General features: G+C 45.3%; 1 protein-coding gene across 1 annotated transcript in view; it reads left to right on the forward strand.

The window, feature by feature from the left end:
• The window catches only part of RBM8A (RNA binding motif protein 8A), a 43,973-nt gene extending 22,633 nt beyond the window's left edge, over positions 1–21,340 (forward strand). The window contains exons 4-6 of the mRNA XM_086947607.1: positions 19,825–19,961; positions 20,398–20,534; positions 21,012–21,340. Coding sequence (XP_086803733.1) covers positions 19,825–19,961; positions 20,398–20,534; positions 21,012–21,057 — 320 coding nt within the window. The 3' untranslated portion in view covers positions 21,058–21,340. The remainder of the gene's footprint in view (positions 1–19,824; positions 19,962–20,397; positions 20,535–21,011) is intronic.
• The last annotated feature ends 4,211 nt before the right edge of the window (positions 21,341–25,551 follow it).

Raw genomic sequence — 25,551 nt, forward strand, 5'->3', positions numbered from 1 at the left:
TTCCGTGTGCACATACATATATATATCCTGGAATTGGGTCTCAGCGCATCTGTCTGGAGAGTGAAAAAGGGGATACTTTGTTCCCGCTTGCTAATGCCACACTGCAGGGTTGGAGGCTTCCCGACAATGAAGAGTGTTTGTTTGGAGGTAATTGGGGGATTGTGACTCTCTCTCCTCCTTGCCAGAAAAAGGATTTTACCTATCCACAATGTGCAGTAGTGAGAAAGGGAAACCGAGTGGGTGTTTACCTCCTTTTTTAAGATTCCAGGACCTGAGGTTATAAGATCATGCACATACCAAGTTTGCTTTATTATTTTCAACTACAAAATGCATTTTATACAATGACTTGATAAACTGCAATGATGAACGCAATGAACTTTCATTTTAAATGCATTATGGACCTTGAAGTCACAAAGACACATGACGCAAGCATGTGGTCACTTTACTATTTAAATATGCTCCGCTGTGAACAAGGCTATTTATAAAGCCGAAACACGTCAGATATGAGCATGCTGCCAGTGTTCTATAAAATACAGGCATGTGACTTTCACTGGAGTTGGGCCTCAGTGCATCTATATTTGGAATATATATCTTCGGCTCGGAGTCCGCTGTTGTCGCCTGGTGCCGGACACGGCGCCTGGTAAAATAAAGTAGTAATACTCGAAAGCAGATGAGTCGCACACACTCAGGAAGGAGTGAATAATGAGTTTATTCACATTTCCTGCACTAGCTATGGAATTCGCCCTTTTTTGCAGGGTTATGCCCAAACTTTTTTCTTCTTCCTCTTATTTTTCCTGACCTGTTTTTGTTGGCTTTAGTAATCTGGGCACTTTACTGTGCTAAAGTGCATATGCTCAGTGTAAATTATGAATATGATTGGTTATCCATAATTGGCATATTTGATTTACTGGTAAGTCCCTAGTAAAGTGCACTGAGTGTGCCTGGGCCTGTAAATCAAATGGTACTAGTGGGCCTGCAGCACTGATTGTGCCACCCACACGAGTAGCCCTGTAAATGTATCTCCGACCTTCCACTGCAGTGTCTGCACGCGCAGCTTTGAGTCCACCTGGGAAGTGCACCCACTTGCCAGGCCCTAACATTCCCTTTTCTGACATGTAAGACACCCCTCAAGTAGGCCAAAGTACCCCCATGGGCAGGGTGCAGTGTATGTGAAAGGTGCGACATGTACTGATGTGTGTGACTGGTCCTGATAGTGAAATAGTTAGTATTTTGTTTTTCACTGTTGAAAGGCTATCTGTCACATAGGCTAACGTTGGAGTTGCTCTGTAACATCTTGCAAGTATAACTTTCCATTTGGACAAGATAGAGAACATGGAGATTAGGCTCTCTGAACTCCAAATTTAATAACATATATTTTTAGGGAGATGATGGTAAATGGTATGTTTGAAAATGGCACTTTTAGAAAGTAGGCATTTTCTTATTTAACCATCCTGTGTGCCTCTGCTGTTGTGTACTAACTGTCTGTTTTTGGAGTCACAGAAGCTGGGGATGTGCACTCACTGTAGACCACCACAAGGATGGTTCAGATGTGTCCTGCCTTTCCTGGGTGACTTATAGCTGAGCTGAAAAGACGGTGGCTGCATTTAGAGTGGTGGTAGGAGTTTCACTAGCACCTGAATAGGCAGTGTCACCTCTGCACAATGCAGTCTCTGCCTCCTGTAGTGATGCTACACCAGAGAAGACAGAACTAGTTTGTACTGGCATCAGAGACCCTTGGCACAAAGAGAACATGGGGTATAAGTATTGGACCTTTAAACCCCAGAGAATTAAATCACTTCAGGATTCAAGAGGCACCTTTGTCTTTGCGCAAACCAAACCCAAAACGTAAGCGCGCCAGAACACGCTTAAAGATATATATATATTTTTTTAACCTTAATTAGACAAAATCCACACGTGCACATATCACAAACGTTCAAAAAACACAATATGTCAGACTCCCGTTACGCTGCCGGTTAGCTGCCTGGTTAACGTACCAGGAAGCACCTTTACCGCGAAAAATCGCAAATTTTTTTTTTTTCACCCCCAGGGAACTTTAATAGCCCCCTCATCAATCCTAGGGGTTCAGGAGGGGTCTGCCTTACCCCTTTCATTCATTTACACCTTTTTTTTTCCACCTCTTGTCTCTCGATCCCACAGAGAGACAAGATGGCGGCCGCTCCAGACTGTTTACAATATTAACAGCCAATCAGCTTCTCCTCAGACTCCCGTTACACTGCCGGTTAGCTTCCCGGTTAGCTGCCCGGTTAGCTGCCCAGTTCGCGTACCAAGACGCGTCTCTTTGGCCCCGCGTGGCTTTATAATATCCCCCTCATCAATCCTAGGGGGTCAGAAGGAGTCTACCTTGCCCTCTTTCCTTCATTTCCCCCTTTGTTTTGGCCTCCTCTTGTCTCTCGATCCTACCGAGAGACAAGATGGCGGCCGCTCCGGACTGTTTACAATATTGACAGCCAATCAGCTACTCCTCAGACTCCCGTTACACTGCCGGTTAGCTTCCCGGTTAGCTGCCCGGTTAGCTGCCCGGTTCGCGTACAAAGACGCGTCTCTACGGCGAAAAAATCGGATTTTTTTTTTTTTTTTGGGTTACACTGCCGGTTAGCTTCCCGGTTAGCTGCCCGGTTAGCTGCCTGGTTCGCGTACCAAGACGCGTCTCTACGGCGAAAAAATCGGAATTTTATTTTATTTTTTTTGGGCCCGGCGTGGCTCAATAATATCCCCCTCATCAATCCTAGGGGGTCAGAAGGGGTCTACCTTGCCCTCTTTCCTTCATTTCCCCCTTTGTTTTGGCCTCCTCTTGTCTCTCGATCCTACCGAGAGACAAGATGGCGGCCGCTCCGGACTGTTTACAATATTGACAGCCAATCAGCTACTCCTCAGACTCCCGTTACACTGCCGGTTAGCTTCCCGGTTAGCTGCCCGGTTAGCTGCCCGGTTCGCGTACCAAGACGCGTCTCTACGGCGAAAAAATCGGATATTTTTTTTTAAATTTTTTTTTGGTTACACTGCCGGTTAGCTTCCCGGTTAGCTGCCCCGTTAGCTGCCCGGTTCGCGTACCAAGACGCGTCTCTACGGCGAAAAAATCGGAATTTTTTTTTTTTTTTGGGTTACACTGCCGGTTAGCTTCCTGGTTAGCTGCCCGGTTAGCTGCCCGGTTCGCGAACCAAGACGCGTCTCTACGGCGAAAAAAATCGGAATTTTTTTTTTTTTTTGGGGGGGGGCCCGGCGTGGCTCTATAATATCCCCCTCATCAATCCTAGGGGGTCAGAAGGGGTCTACCTTGCCCCCTGTCCTTCATTTCCCCCTTTGTTTTGGCCTCCTCTTGTCTCTCGATCCTACCGAGAGACAAGATGGCGGCCGCTCCGGACTGTTTAGAATGTTGACAGACACCGGAGAGCCAATCAGCTTCGCTTCGCAAAGTTCCGATACGCGAAAAGTTCGCGAACCGGAGCGCTGCCCGGAGCGCTGTTACAGATATATATCTTGTTTTAAACTTTAATTTCTCAAAATCCACTGAAGCACATATATTGAGACCTAGCAAAGGCACATCGGGCTAACAGTCCCTACAATTTTGCCAAGTTTCGTGGAAATCCATTCAGCCGTTCGGGCTAAAAGGGAGGCCAACCGCCCTATGGAAATTAACATGGGAAAAACGTGTTTTGGGACCCCCTTTTTTCTCAGCCCCCCCTTGACGAACCCCCCCCAAATTTCCAGGAGCTGCTCAGAAACAAAATGTGCCATTTTCCTGAAAATTTCAGCCAATTCCGTCCACAAACGCCAAAGTTATTAGGCATAGAATTTTCAAAAGTTCCATAGAGAAAAAATCCTAACTATATATACCTACTGGCTATCGCCAGTAGGTAATATATATATATATATATATATATATATATATATATATATATATATATATATATATATATATATATATATATATATATATATATATATATATATATATATATATATATATATATATATATATCCAGAGTGACAAGAGTAAATTACGCACTCTGAGGTCTGCTTGTTAAACCATGAGCGTGTGATCAAGACACATTTGGCGTTGAAACGCGCAGCGGTTAAGAAATAAAGATTCTAGTTTAAGCAAGCAGACCTCTGAGAGTGCGAAATTTACTCTTTTCATTCTGGATTTTGACGACCGGTTTTGGGTTTACCTGCTCTACGCATCACCTGACTAAGGGAATGATCCTCGAAGGACCCAACTTGCATTATATATATATATATATAGATATATATATATAGATATATATATATAGATATATATATAGATATATAGATATTTTCCTTATTTCCTTGCCAGGGGTTATTCAGAGAGGACAGTAGAAAAAGCAATGGCTCGCTCAAAAAACATGACCAGAGCTGAGGCACTAGTTCCAAGAACAACATCAGGTCTCTCCTGCACTGACTTGAAACAAGAATCCTCCAGAATAATAGTCACCTACAACAGACAGCATAAGGAAATTCGTAAGATTTTCAGCCGTAATTGGAACTTAGTAAGCGGGGATCCGGTTATTGGGGAACTAGTGGGCAGAAAACCTGAATTTTCCTTCAGGAAATCTATCTCCATGGCCGACAGATTGGTCAAAAACCATTTGGATCAGCCATCTTCAAAAACTTTTATGGCTCTCAGCAAAGGTTTTAAAAAATGCTCAATCTGTAAGGCATGTAAATATGGTTGTAGCAAAACGCAATACCTGACTCCTTTCAGAGCTGAACCTATATCCATCACTAAACAACTTACCTATAAGACTGAGTTTGCGGTCTATGTGCTGCAGTGCCCCTGTGAGCTTCGGTATGTGGGGAGCACCCGACTACCGGCTCACAGGCGGATACTGCAGCATATAAGAGCAATCAATACCAAGGACCAGTCGTATCTCGTAGCTAGTCATTTTGAGAGTACTCATGACAGTGACCCGAAACATCTTACATACTATGTCATCGACAGTGTTCTGCCCCTGAAAAGAGGAGGCAACAGGGATGCACTTCTAAGGGTACTGGAGGCTCGCTATATCATGGAGTTAGATAGCCGTACCCCAGGGGGCCTTAACGCCAGCGAAGATTTATATACGTGTTTATAATAACATTACTGTAAACACATATATTCATCTGACTCAAAATCAAATTGTTAGGATTCTTTAGTGATAATCTGTTATAGAATATATACAAATAAGAGTTTATACAGACGATTATCCTATGCAGTTTGAATTAGTTTGCCCAGTTGTTTTGCTGTTTAATATCTGAATACCAAAATTTAAGATCTTGGGTAGGGGCTCCTACCTTAATATTCATTGTAACAAGAAAAAAATCTCTTTTTTTGGAAGTTATGTTTATGCACCAATAAGCACTTGCACTTTTTATCAGAATCATGCACTGTTACCCTTGCTGCTCCATACCATTTCTATTGGATTTAATGATGTAGAATGTTTACAATATGTGAAATGTCACATTGCACAAAGCACTTTTTTGAACCCCACTTGGGGTATAAGGAACTTAAGAAGCTTCTCTCCCTTTTTTCAGGAAACATAGCGCATTTACTAAAACATTGACTTATGATTATAAGTGGTTTTATGTATATATTTATTTATTTATTGATGTAAATATGTATAGACATCTATTACCAATGTGATATGTTGCACAATCTTAGTATATTATGCATATAATGAAATTACTCACTGAGATTCATTGTTGATTGCGAGAATACTATTTATTTGTACATAGTCTTCTTTCTGTTTCCTTAACAGGAGCTTGTTCAGAATAATGTCGGAGGTGGTTATACAAAGTCCGCCCTTTGTGTCTATTATTTAAATCCAATAGTGCTATTGCAACCTTACCATATGACCAAGACTGTGGAGACAGTCGAAACGCGTAATGGCGGACGGGCTGAGCAATATGTGTAAATAAAGCACCTTTCTGTTTGGCACCAGTATTGGCTTCGGCTCTTCGTTCTTAAATCCAATTGAAATACTAATTGGGGGCGCAGGCTGCGCCAGACGAGTATTGTTGTGTGTGTATATATATATATATATACTAGTAGCCTGTCCCGACGTTGTCCGGGAGCAATTAGGCTTCAGGGCCCCCGCCCGCCCCGACGTTGTCCGTGGGTCCCCCGGAGCCTTCCTCCATATATTGCAGTAGTATACCTGTATGTTTACTTTGTACGCTTTTGTAACCTGTACACGTAACTTTTTCCTCCTGTAATGCACCGTTTGGCTCACTTTTTTAATGCTCCGTTTGCTTCCTCTTGCTACCTGCACATGTCACTTTTTCCTCCTATACCTCTATGTTTACTTTGTACGCTTTTGTAACCTGCACACGTAACTTTTTCCTCCTTTAATGCACCGTTTGGCTCACTTTTGTAATGCTCCGTTTGCTTCCTCTTGCTCACGATGTACGCTTTTGTAACCTGCTCACGATTTTCATTTTTGCTTCATTTTTCCGCCGCTCACCACTCCTAAATAAATAAATAAATAACCTACCTCATCCGCCGCTCACCGCTCCTCCCCACCTGTCCCCCGCTCCTCACCGCCTGTCCGCCGCTCCTCACCGCTCCTCCCTGCGCCATGTCTGCCGGTCCTCCTCGCGCTCCTGGACGCCGCTCCTCCCCGCGCTCCTCACGTCGGGCACGCACGTCGCGGCCGGCGCTTCTTCCAAGGAACTACTTTTTTTTCGGTACATTTTTTAAATAACGTGGGTTTATTAAGTTTATATAGCCTATGTCCATCTGCACACCCTGACGATTACAACGATGTATCGGGTGTGTGGATTGGCGCTTGGTTCCCGAGTTTACCCGCCTCAAAGGTTCAAAGTTCTTCCTTTATAATAGTAGTATATATATATATATATATATATATATATATATATATATATATATATATATATATAATAACTTCTGTTTAACCCCATGCATGCGGTGCACTTTCCCGCTGTGTGCTGAAGAATGCAGAATCCCATTGTTCATGACGAGCTCAGCTCGTCATGAGCACACGACCAGTGTGCTGCATGACGAGCTGAGCTGGTCATGAGCAGCGAAGGGGTTAAAAGGCGTCCTACATTAAAGGTGTATAAAGTGGATTAACTGAAAACACACTGCAAGATGGCCGCCGTGAAAAAATGAATGAATTGTGATCCTTCTTTTAGGTTTATTGACTCGGCGGACGTGACATCATGGTGCAACTTTATTTAATTAACTGTGAACATAATCTATGAGTAACAGTTGACAAAGGCGAGATGCCGAAACGCGTCCTGTTTTTCCTGTGGTTGGAGACCATGAATAAAATCGCAATTGATTTTGTAAAATCCCGAATAACCGAGTGCGGTCCGTTCTTTACTGCTGTAAAGGATTTCAAGCTGTGATTTGTAACATGGTTACCATCGCCACGCTATTTGACACGCACCCGCTCCAGAGTGCACAACGGCGTTTTTCGATGGTGAATGGAGCGAAACTGACATCGCCTTGCACCGCCCACACAACATACTGAGTATTGCCGGATATCTGGAAACACACAGAGAAGTTGCAGCTGGGACGGTGAGTCAAAGGACGGATCCGTCCCTACGTTTCTTCTTTCTTCTTGTGACCATAATGTGCATAATCACTCAAGTTCAATTGACGGCAGTCGGCTGGAACGAGTTACACGGGATTGACAAATACCAACCGCATTCACTTTAAAGCGAGTTGCAGGCATTAATAACATAATGTATTATGATCAAGCACGCCGCGATGCAGCGGGTGACATTTTTCGAATAGAAACAGTGCAAGGTGCAGCAGCAAAGAATGGAAGCACTAATGTTCAAAGCCCCCTCAAAACACTTTTTGCCGAGTTGGAAAGACTATTTGAGCGCGAAATTGGAAAATGGTGGGAAGCCACTTCCCTTCTAAAGTATCTGGAAGTTAAACGCATACCATGCGGCCTCGTGTGTACACGGTCCCTGCGTACGAAAATCTAGATCCCCAACTATTAGATGAGTGGTCAAGCTATACAGCTGAGATGTCTGGTGGTATGCTGAAGATACTAATTAAATGTGCGTGGAGCGACAGGGCAAAATGTCAGAGATAGAAGTACTTGAAGCCTTAATCGCACAAGACCCTGATTCTACTCTTTGCGACCAGTTGCGCGATGCAATGAAAACACGTTTGCTGGCATATGAAGATAAAATTAAGAGAAGAAAACAAACAAAATTCCAAAGAGATGCCCGCGACTATGCACAAGGACGCATATTAACATTCGCGCGCAAATTTGATGCTCCAAGGAAGGCTTTAAGAAGTGGAGCAAGCAAAAAGGTAACTCCTGAGGCCGTCACATCAGAATCAGACGCAACTGACGCAGAACAGTGGGGAGACGAAAGAGAAGAAACACAGGACCAATCTCCTCGCAGGACAATTTTCGCGAGGAATTTCAACCAATGCGCCAATTGCATCAGAGTGGTACCAGAGGCAAACCACCAGAAGCCAATCAAAGACACGGCAGACAAGGCGAGGGGGCTTCCACATCAGGCAACCAAGGCATGGCAACGCAAACAAGGAGCAAGAGAGGCAACAGGAGATGAGCTCTGAGGATGATTTAACCATTGTAAATTTAACAACATACAAACTTTCAAAAACAGAAGAGCAGTTTTAAAGAAAGGACTAACCTTCTGTCCAACAAATGTGTTTGAATATACACAAACTAGAATGGACCTGGGACAGAGAGTTGCAGATGCGGAGATTGGAATCGAGATTTATTATTGATCTCCAAACCAAGTCTCCACGAGGGCTAAATACTGAAGAGGAATTAGCCCTACATCTTGGTCAATAAAATGATAACACAATGGTTTTTTCTAATAGGGACTTATCTACATTAATTATTACGAGATTTGAAATTGTTTTTTTTCAAAAGAAACATTACTGCAGCCTGACACTCTGTAAATATTTTCATTCAATTTAAATTCAGCTATTGAAATTGATTGCATAGAATGTTGACCTGAATGAATTGTGTAAATATATGATTGATTGGAGTAATATGCTTGGTAATCAAATGCCCATCCAGGGCTTAATAACCTTTGTTTAAAAGGCGTCTTACATTAAAGGTGTATAAAGTGGATTAACTGAAAACACACTGTAAGATGGCCGCCGTGAAAAAATGAATGAATTGTGGTTTTTCTTTTAGGTGTATTGACTCAAAGGGCGTGACATCATGGTGCAACTTTATTTAATTAACTGTGAACATAATCTATGAGTAACAGTTGACAAAGGCGAGATGCCGAAACGCATCCTGTTTTTCCTGTGGTTAGAGACGTTGAATAAATTCGCAATTGATTTGTAAAATCCCGAATAACAGAGTGCGGTCAGTTCTTTACTGCTGTAAAGGATTTCGAGCTGTGATATATATGTTCGAGGCATGTGGGCTGCTGAATTCATATCTTGTGCATAGATCGCCGCCTAGTGTTGGGTCCGGATGATCGCACATTGTTGTCCTGGAAGAGTCTTCGAAGTATCACGAGATAGGTGGCTTCTCCCCTGGACTACAGTGCGCATGGGCATCGACTCCATCCCCAGATTGTTTTTTCCGCCATTGGGTTCTGATGTATATTGGTTCACTCTGTCGGAATCGATATAAAAGTTTTAGTTTTTCGTCGGTATAGTCTAGCGTTCGGTGCCCGATTACTTCCAGCTCTTGTCGGAGCCGGATTTCCAGAGAGCGCGTGCTTCTCGACGCTGAAGGCCCGGTCGACGCCAGAGGCCTTATCGACTAACTATCATGGAACAGAACCCGTTCAAGAGATGTCCTGTGTGCAACTCAAAGTATCCCCACATCGGCGTCCATCCGGTGTGCAACAAGTGTCTATCGCCGGATCATGATGAAGCCAGTTGCATGGCTTGTTCCCGTTTTCGATCCAAGAAGACGCTTAAGCATCGACGCGCTGCGCACCAGGAGGCCCAGCAGACTGCACCGGCGCCTGTGGACATATTCGAGGTTGGGTATGATGAAGGAGCTGACCGGGAAGTTCGTGAGAACCTGTCTAGTCCCTCGTCGGAGGTCGACTCCAATTACGGCGAGGATGCTGAAATACTCGAAGCGGAAGAAGTCTTCGATGAGGTAGGAGACGACGACGGGGCCTTTGGGACCATGGAGGATAGCTCGAGCGAGGCGCTAACTCAAAGGCCGAAACGCTTCCTAAGGCTCAGGTCCAGGGATCGCCAGCAGGCCTTACGCAAGATCTTCCATTAAGTTCTACGAACCAAAAGTGCATATTGCTTTGGTCGGCTCGAAGTCCTCTGATCTGTCGGCACCGACAAAGCTCAAGGCCGTTATCGACCCGAAGAAACAGCTCAAGTGCGTCGAGACTAAGTCTACGCGCCCAAGGCAAAGGTCAAGGCAGTCGACCCGAACACATCGGCACCGAAGACAGTCGACACCGACAAACGACTCAGTGATTCCAAGGTTCTCGAACTTCCGCGTCGACAGGACAAGGCCAAGAATGTACAAGCCCACAAGTCCACATCTGGGGCCCCAAAGGAATCCGTTGAGTCGACGCAACCGCCCGCCTCCTTCACAAAGCAGGTGACAGACTCCCTGAAACGCATCAGGGACAAGGCCTCGGGTGTCGGGCCTAAAGATCCAACACCTTTGAAGCCTGCCGACAAACCTCAGAAAACGTCGACGCCCATCCACTTCACACTACCGCCGAAAGTGGCGCCGAAGGCTTTCGCCCCTAAGATAACCACAGACGTGCCCAAGAAGGCGTCTTCGGTGCCGAAGGCCACAACAGCGGTCCCGGCCATAAAGCATTGACAATCCTCATTGGAAGAGCAACAGGAACACTTTATCGATGCCGAAACAGGCAGACTTTCCATTTATAAGTGGAAAATCGCCCTGGAACAGCCAATGGAGTCCTACAAAATTCCACTGAAGAAGAAGAGGGACTCTACTTCGACGCCCGATCTTGTGGAACCGGTGTCTCCGCATGGCCAGGATGTCTCACCCACTTATTCGGATGTGGACATTGGGGAAGGTGATGATGAGGATGAATACAGCTATCCTGTCTACACTGATACAGATGATAACAATGAACCCTGGGCAGCTGCTGCTGACCCAGGTGACCCTCACTCTAACCCAGACACTCAAATGTATGCGTTAAAGACATCACCAACTGAGGACTCGGCTGCATTTAATGCCCTCATTGAATGGGCAGCTAAGAATCATGACGTCCAGCTCCATGCTGACCCCCATTGAAGTAGACTTTCTTTTTGACACCTTTTCCGTCTCAGAGAGGACTGTCAAGACTCTGCCTATGTTGAAGGGTGTCTTGAAGCATGTTGGGGAAATCTTTAAAGACCCTACCAGAACCAGGGTGATAACCCCCAGGATTGAGAAAAAATATAAACCGGCACCTAGTGACCCTACTTACATCAAGGGACAGTTGCCGTTGGACTATCTTGTTGTTTCCAACGCCCGGAAGAGGGCTAATTCACAAACGACTGGTGATGCTCCTCCCCCAGATAAAGAATCTAAGGTGTTTGAGGCATCGGGGAAAAGGGTGGCAGCTCAAGCGGCCAATATTTGGCGCATTTCAAACACTCGGGCTCTTCTAGCCAGGTATGACAGGGCACACTTCGACACACTTGAGACCCTGTTACAGCACCTCCCAGATCAATATAAAGAGGCAGCTGAGATGCTCATTCAAGAAGGGAAGCTCATATCTAATGCTTCAATAAAATGCGCACTGGAAGCAGCAGACACTGCGGCCAGAGCAGTTAACACTAGTGTTATGCTGAGACGACATGCCTGGCTCAGAATCTCCGGGTTCAAGCCAGAAGTACAGACCACCATTCTCAATCAGACGGTAAACCCTGATCATCTATTTGGCCCAGAGGTGGACACCACCTTGGAAAAAATCAAAAAAGACACTGACACTGCTAAGTCCATGGGGGCCCTGCAGTCCCAGCAGTTCCAGGGTGGTTCTTTTCGTCGCTCAAGCAATAGAAGTGTTTCCAGAGGCCAGCTCTCCCAAACAACACAGTACTATAAAGGTGGCATGCAGAACACTTACACCAAGCAAAGTCGGGGTGGATATCGTGGAAACAGCGCCAAAGGCAGAGGTCGTGGAAGCAACAACTCCAGATTCTCCGCCACTACCAAACAGTGACGCCTTGTCACTGCCCCCCGACCACGCAACACCTGTCGGGGGGAGACTTCAACAGTTCCTGCCAGTCTGGAAGTCCATCACCACAGACAGGTGGGTCACACAGCTTATCCAGTACTGTTATTGTCTGGAGTTAACATCCACTCCACCCAACATACCCCCAAGACACCGTCCTATGTCCGCCGACCATTTGCACTTATTGCAGCAGGAGGTACTCGTCATGCTGCAAAAAGGGGCAATCGAGCTCGTGCCTGTGGACGAAAGAGGCACAGGTGTTTACTCACTGTACTTCTTGATACCAAAAAAGGATGGATCCCTCAGACCCATACTGGACCTCACACCCCTCAATCAGTACATTCTGTCGGAGCACTTTCACATGCTAACGCTGCAACAAGTCCAACCGTTGCTCAGTCAGGGGTACTTTCTAGCAACGTTAGATCTGAAGGATGCGTATTTTCATATTCCGCTGCACCCGTCACACAAAAAATACCTCCGGTTTACCATCCAAAACAGGCATTACCAGTTCAAGGTTCTATCTTTCGGAGTCACCACGGCACCCAGGGTGTTTACAAAGTGCCTGGCGACGGTGGCGGCGCACCTACGGAGACAAAACATTCACGTCTACCCTTATCTGGACGACTGGCTAATCCAGGCAAAGTCAGCCCAACAGTGTGCCGCCCACATGTCCCACACCATTCACCATCTTCACGATCTGGGATTCTCACTGAATTACCCAAAGTCCCACCTGCAACCCGCCCACATACGGCAGTATCTGTGTGCGACCATAAACACTCTGGCAGCCACAGCAGAGCCAAATTCAGTGAGGGTCAGCAGCATTCAATCGCTGATACAGAAATTCAGACCTCAACACTCACTTCCAGCTCGAGTGTTCATGCAGTTGATAGGCATGATGCCTCCTGCATCTCCATAGTCCCGCACGCGAGACTACACATGCGTCCGCTTCAGGAGTACTTAGCACGTCAGTGGACTCAGGCTCACGGACAGTTGAAAGACCTAGTGTTGGTAACCTGTCTTGCATACAACTCTCTGCATTGGTGGAATCCACAAAACCTTTGCAAGGGACGACCGTTCCAGGAGCCTGTGCCACAGATCGTTCTGACCACGGACGCTTCTCTCCAGGGTTGGGGAGCTCATGTACTCCATTACATTGTGCAGGGACTATGGACACCACAGCAAAGGAAGATGCACATCAACGTTCTAGAACTGACGGCTACCTTCCTGGCAATGAAAGCATTCAAGGCACATCTGTGCAACAAGGTCGTGTTGATCCGGACGGACAACATGACAGCCATGTACTACATCCAGAAGCAGGGAGGTACACACTCTCCACAGTTGTCTCATCTGGCTCCGAGCTTGTGGAAGTGGGCCATTCAGAGGAACATATTCCCCGTGGCGGAACACCTCCCGGGCAAGGACAATCAGATGGTGGACCTGCTCAGCAGGTACAGCCACCAAATGCACGAGTGGGAGATACATCCATCAGTACTCCACCCGTACTTCCTAAGGTGGGGTCATCCAGAGATAGACCTGTTTGCCACAAACGAAAACGTCAAATGCCCAAGCTTTGCCGCCAGGTTCCCACACCCACAGTCGCAGGGCAATGCGATATGGATGAACTGGTCCGGCAAATTTGCGTACGCTTTTCCCCCAGCACCTCTAATACCGCTGGTGGCACGCAGGCTCAGGCAGCACTCGATGACTCTCATCCTGATAGCTCCAACGTGGGCTCGCCAACCATGGTACACCACGTTTCTGGAACTATCCGTGGTACCACATCAAAGGCTGCGCCTCACATCCAGGCTTTTGACGCAGAGCCATGGCGACATTCAGCATCCAGATCCGCAACAGCTCAACCTGGCGATCTGGCTCCTGAGGTCTTAGAGTTTGGCTACCTCAACTTACCTCCTGACTGTATGGACATAATGGCGGCGAAATGGAAGCGGTTTGTCATTTATTGTGCAGACCACAACATTGACCCGCTGGATGCATCTATTCAGAACATCATTTATTATCTCTTACATCTGTACAAATGTAATCTGGCCTATGCTTCCATTCGGATACATCTATCCGTAATGGCTGCCTATCTCCAAAACAGACAGCACCTCTCACTTTTCAGAGTGCCGGCCATTAAAGCCTTTCTGGAAGGACTCGAGTCATTCCACCGCGGACCCCACCAGCTCCCGAGTGGAACCTAAATGTGGTCCTCACCAGGCTGATGGGTCCCCCTTTCGAACCACTGCACTCATGTGAGATTCAGTTCTTAACATGGAAAGTGGCTTTCCTTATAGCGATTACATCGCTACGACGAGTTAGTGAACTCCAGGCACTAACTATCCAAGAGCCATTTATTCAAATTCATTCCAACAGGGTGGTGCTTCGCACCAACCCAAAGTTCCTGCCTAAGGTGGTTTCTCAGTTCCATATCAACCAGACTATAGAACTACCTGTGTTCTTCCAAAATCCTGAGTCCGTTGCGGAGAGGATGCTCCACACACTGGATGTCAAAAGAGCCTTAATGTACTACATTGATAGGACCAAAGATTTTCGGAAGACTAAACAACTTTTTGTTGCCTTTTCGCCACAACACAAAGGCAACCCCATTTTTAAGGCTGGTATAGCCAGGTGGATCGTTAAATGTATTCAGATCTGCTATCTGAAAGCCAAGCGCACTCTCACCATTCCACCGAGGGCCCACTCCACGTGGAAGCTGGGGGCCTCCATGGCTTTCCTTGGAAATATTCCTTTAGAAGACATATGTAGAGCAGCCACATGGTCTACCACGCACACGTTTACGAAACAGTACTGTATTGATGTGCACTCCAAACAGCAGGCAGCTGTAGGGCAGGCTGTTCTAAAAACACTTTTCCAAACTGCTGCAGCTGGCACAGGCGGCCGCCGTTAATGGAGGGACTGCTATGTATTCTATGCACAAGATATGAATTCAGCAGCCCACATGCCTTGAACCGAATATGCTACTTACCAGTATGCATCTGTTCTTGGCATGTAGGGCTGCTGACATTAATATCGCCCGCCCTCCTCCCCAGCGCCTGTAGCAGCTGCAGTTTTTCACACATACTTCTAGCATGGTCATCATTCACATAGTTTCACTCCATCTTTGCCACAATGGCTCAAAAACTATCTGGGGATGGAGTCGATGCACATGGCACTGTAGTCCAGGGGAGGAGCCACCTATCTCGTGATACTTCGAAGACTCTTCCAGGACAAAAATGTGCGATCATCCGGACCCAACACTAGGCGGCGATCTATGCACAAGATATGAATGTCAGCAGCCCTACATGCCAAGAATAGATGCATACTGGTAAGTAGCATATTCAATATATATTCTCAAAGCTCCAAAGTTGCCCGCAGGCAAGGCAGCACACTCCAGCAGCTTGTCACTAGCATATTCCTCTAAGCAATTGTAAGGGCTCTTTTCCTGCCACCTGCCCCTTGTCGGCAGACAGTTGTGTGCCCTTTTTGTCCCCCTCCTTGGAGGGGGTAGGCCCCATTCTCTCTGAATTTCCCCCTATGTCTCTCGCCATCTCTCTGGATCTACTTTCCCGGTTAAAGTCTGGCTCACCGCTGGATCCTTGTCCGGCGAAATGTCTGGGAAGAGTGGCGTCGGCTCTTAACATCTTGCTGAACCCACTTAACTCCTCCCTTTCTACCGGTGTGGTTCCTCAGGCATGGAAACGTGCCCTGATTTTGCCTTTGATTAAAAAGCCCACCCTGGATCCCCTTATCCATGCCAACTATAGGCCGATCTCTCTCCTCCCTGTGCTGGCTAAAGTGACGGAGAAGCATGTGCATCTGTCGATCTCCAATTTCATCGAGGAGAACGGCCTTTTGCACATGTCTCAATCAGGCTTCCGTGCTAATTTTAGCACTGAGACAGCCCTTCTCGATGTCACCGATGCTATCAGGGATGCTTTAGACTCTGGAGGTAAGGCCATGTTGGTTATGTTGGATTTGTCGGCGGCTTTCAACACCGTCCCCCATGAGGGTCTCCTTTTAAGACTCTGGGAGATCGGCTTTCGTGGGACAGTGTAAACTGGTTTAAATCTTTTCTTACCGGCCTCCGGCAAATGATCTGGGCACCTCCACATTCCGCCGAAATGTTGCCGCTAGAGGTTGGGGTTCCTCAGGGTTCTATCCTCAGCCCCACCCTTTTTAACATCTATATGGCCCCTCTGGCGGCGGTGGCGGAATCCTTTGATGCCCAGATCATATCCTATGCTGTCGATACCCAGCTTCTGTTCACTTGTGGCAGGGATGGGCCGTTTGACGGCATGCGGGTCAGGGATTGCCTGGGTGCAGTCTTCGAATGGTTTCAGCGGCACGGTCTAAAATGCAGCTCCGATAAATCGGAGTTGCTTTTTTTGGGTTGTATGCCAGATCCCAGCTGGAAGGCTTGGTGGCCGCAGGATATGTTTCCCCCGGACGACGTCTCTCTCAAGGCGAAAAACCTTGGAGTTTTGATTGATTGTGATCTATCATTCAGACCCCAGATTATAGGGTTAGCAGGGAAATGTTTTGGCATCCTGAGGATGCTTAGGAAGTTTCTTCCTTTGCTGTCACTTCATCACAAAAAAACTATCGTGCCGGCCCTGATAGGTTTGCGTTTGGATTACGCGAACGCCCTCTATCTGGGTCTGCCCAAATATCTTCTGCCCCGTCTGCAAGTAGTGCAGAATTCTGCGGCTAGAGCTATTTTTGGGCTTCCGAGAAGGGCTAAAGCCGCAGAGTTGCTCGATATGCTGCATTGGCTGCCTATCTCCAAGAGGATCTTATTTAAAATTTTGACCCTAGCTTTTAAAGCCCTTCATCGCGTGGGTCCTAAGTACATTGGGAAACGTCTGTCTTTCTATCTACCCAGCAGGACTCTTCGGTCAGCTTCCTTGGCCAAAGCTGCTGTCCCCTCTATTAAGCGTACTAGAACAGGAGGCCGTTCGTTTCGATACCTGGCTGCTCGGGGTTGGAATGAGCTGCCTCTCTCCTTAAGAAAAGCCAACAGTCTGCTTGTCTTTAGGAAAGAGCTGAAAACCTGGCTCTTTACTCAATAGAGTTCTTCTGGTTCTTTCTGTTTTTAGTTGTTGTGTTTTCACTCTGTCTTGAGCACTCTTCGCTAAAGCGCCGGGATGCTCTTTGGAGTAGCCGTGCGCCATAGAAGAGATTAAATAACATAACATAATATAACAGGGTAAAAGCTGCACTCCGTCCTTCTGTAATTACAGTCCTCGTGTTGCATAATGAAATATGACGCGTTTCTGGGCTAATGCCCTCATCAGAGGCTCGACAGGAGATTCGTGGAGTGGACACGCCCACCTTGTTTTTAACCGCCCTCAAATGGGCTGCTTTCAGGTGAATAACAGCAAATGCTTATGGGCCATGCAGTACGTGTCCACCAATTAAACTGTATTAGGTACCCTGGATGGGCCCTGAAGTGTGGGTGAGCAATCAATCCCCTGCTGCTGGTCCACATGGGTCTCGGGAGTCTCCGAAACTCGTGGCCTCTTGTGACCTGGGGTGGTGCGCGCCTTCACGGCCGGGCCGCCGTGTACATTTTCAAAGCTCCAAAGTTGCCCGCAGGCAAGGCAGCACAGTTTACAGGGACGTTATAGTTGGGCTCCGATTTCACTCGTACAAAACCAGTGAAATTCGGCAGTGATAGTTACCTAAGCAAACTATAACTTACGCCCGCGATATGAACAGCTTATAACCGCAATTAATGCAACACTCATTACATGGTCAGTGACATCACTAATAAGCTACTAAAACTGCAGAAGGGATTTACTCCAATTCACTTAAAGGTTGCTTTCTGGACCAACAGCTGCCTTTCTGCCAAATTTTATGTAATTCTGTTCAGCAGTTGGGGGGTAGCCTTGTCTAAAGTTCCTATGGGGAAAACAAGTTTTTGGACCCTCCACCTTTTTTCTCGGCCCCCGCTTGACGGACCACCCGACACTTTCCAGGCAGTAGCTAAAGTGAGATTCAAACTAGTTTTGAAACTTTTGGAGGATTCCTTGAACGATGCCAAATTTATTGGCAAAGAAAAAACGCTCATCCTATGGAAACTACATCCTAATCAGAACTACCTACTGGTGACTGCCAGTAGGATGGAGATTTACAATATGCATATATGCAAAATGGCCCATTACTTGCTCAATTAGAAAGACGTCTGTACACAGTTTCTGAATGTTGTTTTGCTCCTTTTAGAATGAACCCGCAGGTTTCATTAAGAAATGGCAGTTGTTCAACACAAAGAGAATGCAAAAATACCAGTACTGGCTGAATGTGTTACACAAACCTTAGAGCCACCAGGTGACTATGAACGTATCGGAAATTTTGAACTTTGACCGTATGTTTGGTTACCTCTCAAATACAAGATTACAAGCATCCTATTATTAGCAGACATTTCTCTTTAACATGTCCGTTGTTTGATCCTTTATCACAACTGGGGTGAGGTGTTGGGGATACATTAGAGAGCCTTCTTTGATAGCTACTCAAAAGTGGTATTGATTGGCCATTGTTGAGTGGCTAACCGCAGCTCAGTTTTCTTTCATCCTATCACACAAATGTTTTCAGCTTGTATTGTTGCCAGGGCAGGCTAAATACTTCTTGCTGCTAGAGCCATACCTTGACATCAATTCAAGCTCTAGAGAGGCATGGACTACAGTTTAAAGTCCAGTGTTCTAGAAAGGGCATTCTTCCCCAGCAATGAGCAGTCTTGGTTAAGAGTAGTGCCTTTCAGCTGCTTCAAATCTGCATTTGTAAAAAGGCACCCAATGCATGATTCTTCAGTTTATGACATATTATTGGAACGCAGCAAACACAACAAGAAGATGGACGTAGTGCTGAAACATTTCAACCACCCACCCCCAGTCACAGATCTGGGTTTAATCCATTGTTCTTTTACTCGCTTTTCCACCCCAGTTTGGACTTAGCCATATGGAAATCTACCTTGACCCTGCTCCTCATAGGAACAGTCCAGCCTGATCTGCCAGGCCAGGTCCTCCCTGGACCGTAAACAAGCATCTTGGGACCGGTTACAGGGTATTACCCTCCTCATCAGCCAGACCAGCTTGAATCCAGTGGCACAGCGAGCAAGTACCCACGTCTTGGCATACCCATGGCCACTTAAACTGATTTGCATATGGCTCAGTTTAAACTGGAATAACATGGAGAGCAAAAAACTATGGATTTAAGCCTAGATCCCTTTACTGGAGTGGATGTTTGACATTGTTCAACATTTTGGCTATCAATTGTTCTTTTTGCATTTGTCAACCAGAGTGGGATGGGTATGCCAGACGTGGGTTCCGTGCTCTCCATGCCACTGGAGTCAAGCTAGCCTGGCTGATAAGGGGTGAAACCCCAAAACTGGTCCCTGGTGCTTGGTTCCGGTCCGGGGAGGACCTGGGCTGGACTGTTTCCATGGGAAGCAGGCTCAAGACTGATTTGCGAATGGCTAGGTTTAAACTGGAATGGTATGGGGAGCAAAAAAAACGGATGGATTTAGGCCCAGATCTCCGTACTGGGGTGAATGTTTGACTTTCTTCAACATTCTGTCCATCGATGGTTCTTTTTGCATATTATTGAAACGTACATGAGTTTTTAGGCCTTTCCTTTTTCTCTTTCATGTGGCATTAGCTGTCGAAGGCTGGATTCTTTTTGTAACTGGTGTTCATGAAGAAGCCACAGAAGAGGATGTTCATGACAAGTTTGCAGAGTTCGGAGAGATCAAAAACATTCACTTGAATCTGGACAGGAGAACCGGTTATCTGAAGGTACAAAGGAAATTAAATGTCTTCCCAGAGGTTATAATAATCCTGCTTATGCAAGTTGCATTAGAACATTGTGCGGTGAATGTACTATGCTGACAGCTTGTAATTGGGATATATCGCTTTGTGTGTTCTCTTTGGAAAATTCGTTAAGTACTGATCTTTTTATGAAACAAATGTTTGGCCCACTTAATGCTAAAGAAGTTGCTGAACCACCAATTGTAAAATTAAAGCAAAATTTATGTGCACTGAATGTTTTCACTGTGTGGCACTAACTAACAGACTAGCACTGTAGCTGCTGGCCCACTTTCCTGTTTTAGCCTAAAATTGAGTTTAATAGTTCATTAATTAAGTGTTCTGTCACAATCCATGTGTAAAAAAAAGTTAGGGAATGGCACAGTAAGGTTGTTTGCTCTAATTTTCTTTCAAACTCTTGTTGCAGGGTTATGCCCTTGTGGAATATGAAACATATAAAGAGGCCCTGGCAGCAATGGAAGGACTCAATGCTCAGGACTTAATGGGCCAGCCAATCAATGTAGACTGGGGTTTTGTCAGAGGACCTCCAAAAGGAAAGCGGAGGTAAGAAGATCATTCTCCGAACTGTGCTATCATAATCCTCCTTTTTAGCTCAAGTCTACAAGACGGACTGTCAGTTGAGACACTTACATTGTTTAAACATTTTTTTTTAAAACAGTCCCTTCAGATTTTTCTTTTTTAAGATATAGGATGTGTGCCTGCTCTTTCCTTAGAGTTTGGACCTTTTTGACCCTGGAAAATTTTGTATTTCGTGCCAAATTTCCAAATTCATAATCGTGGGGGGAGGCCAGGGTTTCTGCCTGACTAAATTTGTCTTTTTTCTACAATCAATGCTATAGTATAATTGCACATTACTTAAAGTGTGTAACAGGCAATCTTTTTCATTTTTTAATTCTGACACTCCTAAAAATTCTCAGAGGGGCGACTCTTTTCTCCTAGTTTTTGTGGTGTTGAATGTGAAGTTCTTGTTTGCATTTGTATTTGGCATTCTGCAAAATTACATTTCTTGTTCTTTTTCAGGAGCGGACGCAGGAGGAGCAGGACACCAGAAAGGAGACGGCGTTAAAACATCAATTTTTTCCTCTTGAATCTGTGGATGTAATTTGCGCCCGTGCACGTTTTTTGGGACTTCAGTTTTAAATAAATACATAAATTTGTGTAAGCTGCAGCCAGTACTGAAATATTTTTTTTCCCTCTGTACATGGCTATATTTTTATTATTTTTATTCAGCCCACATAAGATGCTTTTTATGTAATGTTTAAATGCTTTGACTGCAGAGACATGTGACGCCCACAAAGTGGGAGCTCGTTTATCCTTATGTTCATGTAATAAAAATTCAGCTGATGTCACATAGACTGTTTTTTCAACGAACAAACAGAAAATGATTTGGAAAACTAGTTTATCAAGAGAATCGTTGTACAGCTGCTCTGCTGGAGGATTCTCTCCAGCACCCCATTGTTGCTGTGAGGCCTGTACTATCCTAAATAAAGCCTACAGGTGTTACCTAGTTCCATTGCTTTTTGTAAATCTAGGTGTAATAAGTTCTCCTTCACTGGATCCTCGACATCAAGACCCAACAGCTGTTGGATTTTTACACTGTGTGGGGTAGTTTCATGGGTCCAACACAATTATGAAGTGCACACCGTAAGAGCATCAGCGCTGTGACAAATCTCCTTTTCTTTTAAAATTAACTGGCTGTGCTGCTTTTTCTGTGGCTGTGCAGGTGCTCTTTTAGACCAATCAGTATCTTCTCCTACTCTGGTACAGTCACAATAAAGTCTGCTTCTCTCTTAGGAACTGCTCAACTTGTTGCCTCTTTTGCAACCCAAGTCACTTCTGGATTCACCTGTTGTGCATAATTCTGCCATCCAGTGGTTGGGGCTTGAATATCTTTTTGCCCATTTAAAAAAAGTTTTTATTCCCTCATGGGCGTCATCTGCTACAATTTGTGAGCATGTCTGCTACATTTCCTGCCCTTTTCAGACCGGTTCCGTCTGGCATATAGTTGTGCTGTGCAGTTTTCCTTGCGCTGTGAAAGATACAAGATTTTTAAGCACTGCAAATGGCATTGTAATCTGTATGCTGTGTTGCATCTTCGAAAATGTGTCTGTATTTGAAGTCCTGAAAACCAACTCCCGGTAAGGCACAATGGCATTGGGACCAGACGGGATGGTTATTTGGACAGGTGAGTTTTGGAAGTTTTCAAAATGTTAAATTGCCTTGGAGAAGACTGATGCAAATAGACAAATAATTCTAGTTCAGGCACAATTATAAACCAGCATTTACAATGCAATGGTTTCGGCATTATTTAAGGTAGAGCTATTGACCATTGCTCATGAAATATTTTTTCATTTTTTTTTAAAAACATAAATAAATGGTATTGTCATTTACAATGGCAATAGGTGAGCATTAGAGAGTAGTAGAGAGTATTCGCGGATACAGAGCCCTGCACATACACACAGACAGCCGCGCACACACACACAGACAGAGCCACGCACACACACACACACAGACAGAGCCACGCACACACACACACACAGAGCCACGCACACACACACACACAGACAGAGCAGTCTGTGTGTGTGTGTGTGTGCGTGGCTCTGTGTCCGGGAATACTCTCTACTACTGTCTAATGCTCACCTATTACCATTGTAAATGACAATACCATTTATTTATGTTTTAAAAGAAAATGAAAAAAAATGTCATGAACAATGCCAATAGCTCTACCTTTTAATAATGCCGAGACCATTGCATTGTAAATGCTTGTTGACACTTTGAGGCTGGTTTCGGCCTCCGGGAGTGGTGGTGCACGTTACATGATCCTGGCAGCAACTTGAAAGAGTTGCTCTGGTTCTGGCGCTCATTAGCGTGTCTGCACATGGTGGCTGAATTTCGCATTTTTGCCAGTCTGGCCTTGGGAGCTGACAAAGTCTTTTAGGAGATCTGATATTTTATAAGCAGACTTCTGACCACGTTTGTCAATTGTGTAACGATAGCCACCTCACAATGAGCTTTATACTTTGCTTCTTCATTTAATGCAACTATTTCAATAGGAGTTAAGGGTACAATGGGTGAAGACCACAAAACTTAAACTACATATCTGAACCGCACTGAAATATACTAGTAAAAGGCACTTCTGAAAAAACACATAGTAGTGCTATACCAAATGCTTATTTAAATCTGATAATTAAATAAAAAACACTTAACTTGCGCTCAAGATAAGTGGTTTTATTTATTTATTTTATTTTCCCTATCCTGTTGTATGTCGACCGCCCCCTTCCTCTCCCCCACCACTCTTTACCTGTAACCGCCCCTGCCTGGTTACCAATATCCCACACTATGACTAATGCGTAATTCTCGAATAAAGAAGACATCTGTATAGCACTATGAGGCATTTTCTTTTTAGAAAGCACCTCAACTGGTGTGTATCAGTGCTTCTTAGATTTGTTCCTTTTGGTTTGCAGTTGTACACAACAGTTGAAACGTTACCTTTCTTATAAACCTGTCTTTTATTGCAGCATTAAACAAATCATGTGACGCTTGGTATGGTGCATTTTGCTATTTTGTAGCGCTTTAAGTAAGAAGTGTTCCTCTAACTCAAACAAATGCTTCCCCTGGTATCAATCTCAGTATAGTGAGACACTGAGACGTCTCTACTCTGCATTAAATCTTTGCCCTGTTTGTTGCACATAGACGCCTGGAGGAGACCGTATTCTATCACATGTAATCAACTACACACACATGAATGCCACACGAATAAACAGAATTATTTCTTTTACCCAATGTTAGAAGGTAATATTACTCTGTGGACTTTTCGTCTCATGTATTTTTCTATAGAACTGCCAGTTAGGAGGCCTAGCAGCAGGAATAAATTACGACTAACATCAATATACTAATTGTATGCACATTTTTCTGGGGGAAAGCAAAATCCTTTTCAGAATCGGTTTTATATGGCTGTTTGACTCCTAAGTACCTTGTGACGGGAGCCTGCGGTCTCTTTTGTTACAGCTGGAGAGTCACGGTACACCCATGCTGTTCTTTAGTGTATGACCGCAGCGGCCTCAGTCCCTGCTGCCTTCACCCATATGTCCCCGGACCTTAAGGGAGCCCAGTATGTGTCGATCATGAAAGCTAAACAATTAAGCAGAGCGGCGGGGCTGCGGCAGGCTCCTGAGAAACATTAAGCAACAAGTCCTGAGCGGGACGGAGGAGGGCTGCGGGCAGAGGGAAGAGGGGGCGAGACGAAGGAGAGCTGCGGGCAGAGGGAAGGGTGGGTGCAAGAGCGGGGCGGAGGAGGGCTGCGGGCAGAGGGAAGGGGGGGACGCCAGAGGAGCCGAGCAGCTCCGGAAAACACCACCATGTTTCTCCGAGGCGAAGCAGAAATGCCTCTGAGAAAGTACGGTCATTTTCGCGTTCGGGACGTGTTTTTAGGTTTGAGTGACGGATGACGTCACCGATAGAAAGAACCTAAAAAACACACCCCCGAATCCAAAAAAGACGGGGCTTGAAGGAAGTGACGCCCCTCTCCTCCAATGGCTGGCCAGCATTTACTAGGCCAGCCAATGGAGAAGAGGGGCCCCCCTCTAAGAAACATTAAATCTCTGGCTCCGCCCACTGCTACGCAGTGCGACGGTCCTCGACCTAAAAGGGTACAGCAGCATATAAGAGTAGAAGTCCTCTCTGGGAGGTGAAACAGGGTGGTAAAAACAAAGGAATGAAACCATAAAAGACGTTGGACGACACAAGATTTGAATCGAAATAGTAGGCTTGTGTAGTTTTTGTTCAGGCTTTAGTTCGGAGATCTTGATCCTATAAATGAGCCCATATACTTAACTTTTGGTCCGCTGCTTCATCTCTTCAGAAAAACTTGCCAGCCTAGGCAAGTAGTATTTCCAAAAAGACACTAAACATGGCAATAAGAAAATGGAGGGTTAAAGGATCAAACGCAAATCTTTTTTGTACAGTGGAAGGTGTAAGAAATTGATGGGGACCACAGACCTAAGCATACGGAAGTTTGTCAGCTTTTCATAAAAAATGAAGATTAATTTCTTGAGTGTGTGGACAATGAGGGGGGGGGGGAGATGTGTGACCGAGTGTGATGACCAGATTGCGGAGTTGTGTTTGCCCACTACTAAATGTAACTCGGTTTGTTGGATTTGAGATTTAAAGCCTCAAAAGGAACTACCATTGAACATAGCTGTTTGCATTAAAATTCTCAACATGGAAATTTGAATGTGTACTGCCCTTTGGAAAGAAAGAGGAAACCTGACGCAGGATTGTTATTTTGATGTTTCGAAGATGGAGAAAGGAGGTGATCTTTCATAATTCTTCCAGCACATAGTTGTTTGAAGAACACTGCTTGACCGAAATGCAATAAGAGCAGTATGTAGTTTTAATAAAATGCAACTGCCGCAGTTTCAAAACAAATGCTGGCTTAAAACCTCTAACCTGATTCCTCAGCCATATGATAAGCAGATTATCTCTATACAAAACTTACCTAAGACTAATTAATTTATGTAAGTACTCGATATTCTACAGTAGAGCATGAAATTTGAGTATA

This window comes from Lissotriton vulgaris, chromosome 12 (genome assembly GCF_964263255.1).
Source record: "Lissotriton vulgaris chromosome 12, aLisVul1.2, whole genome shotgun sequence".
NCBI classification, from domain to species: Eukaryota; Metazoa; Chordata; class Amphibia; order Caudata; family Salamandridae; genus Lissotriton; species Lissotriton vulgaris.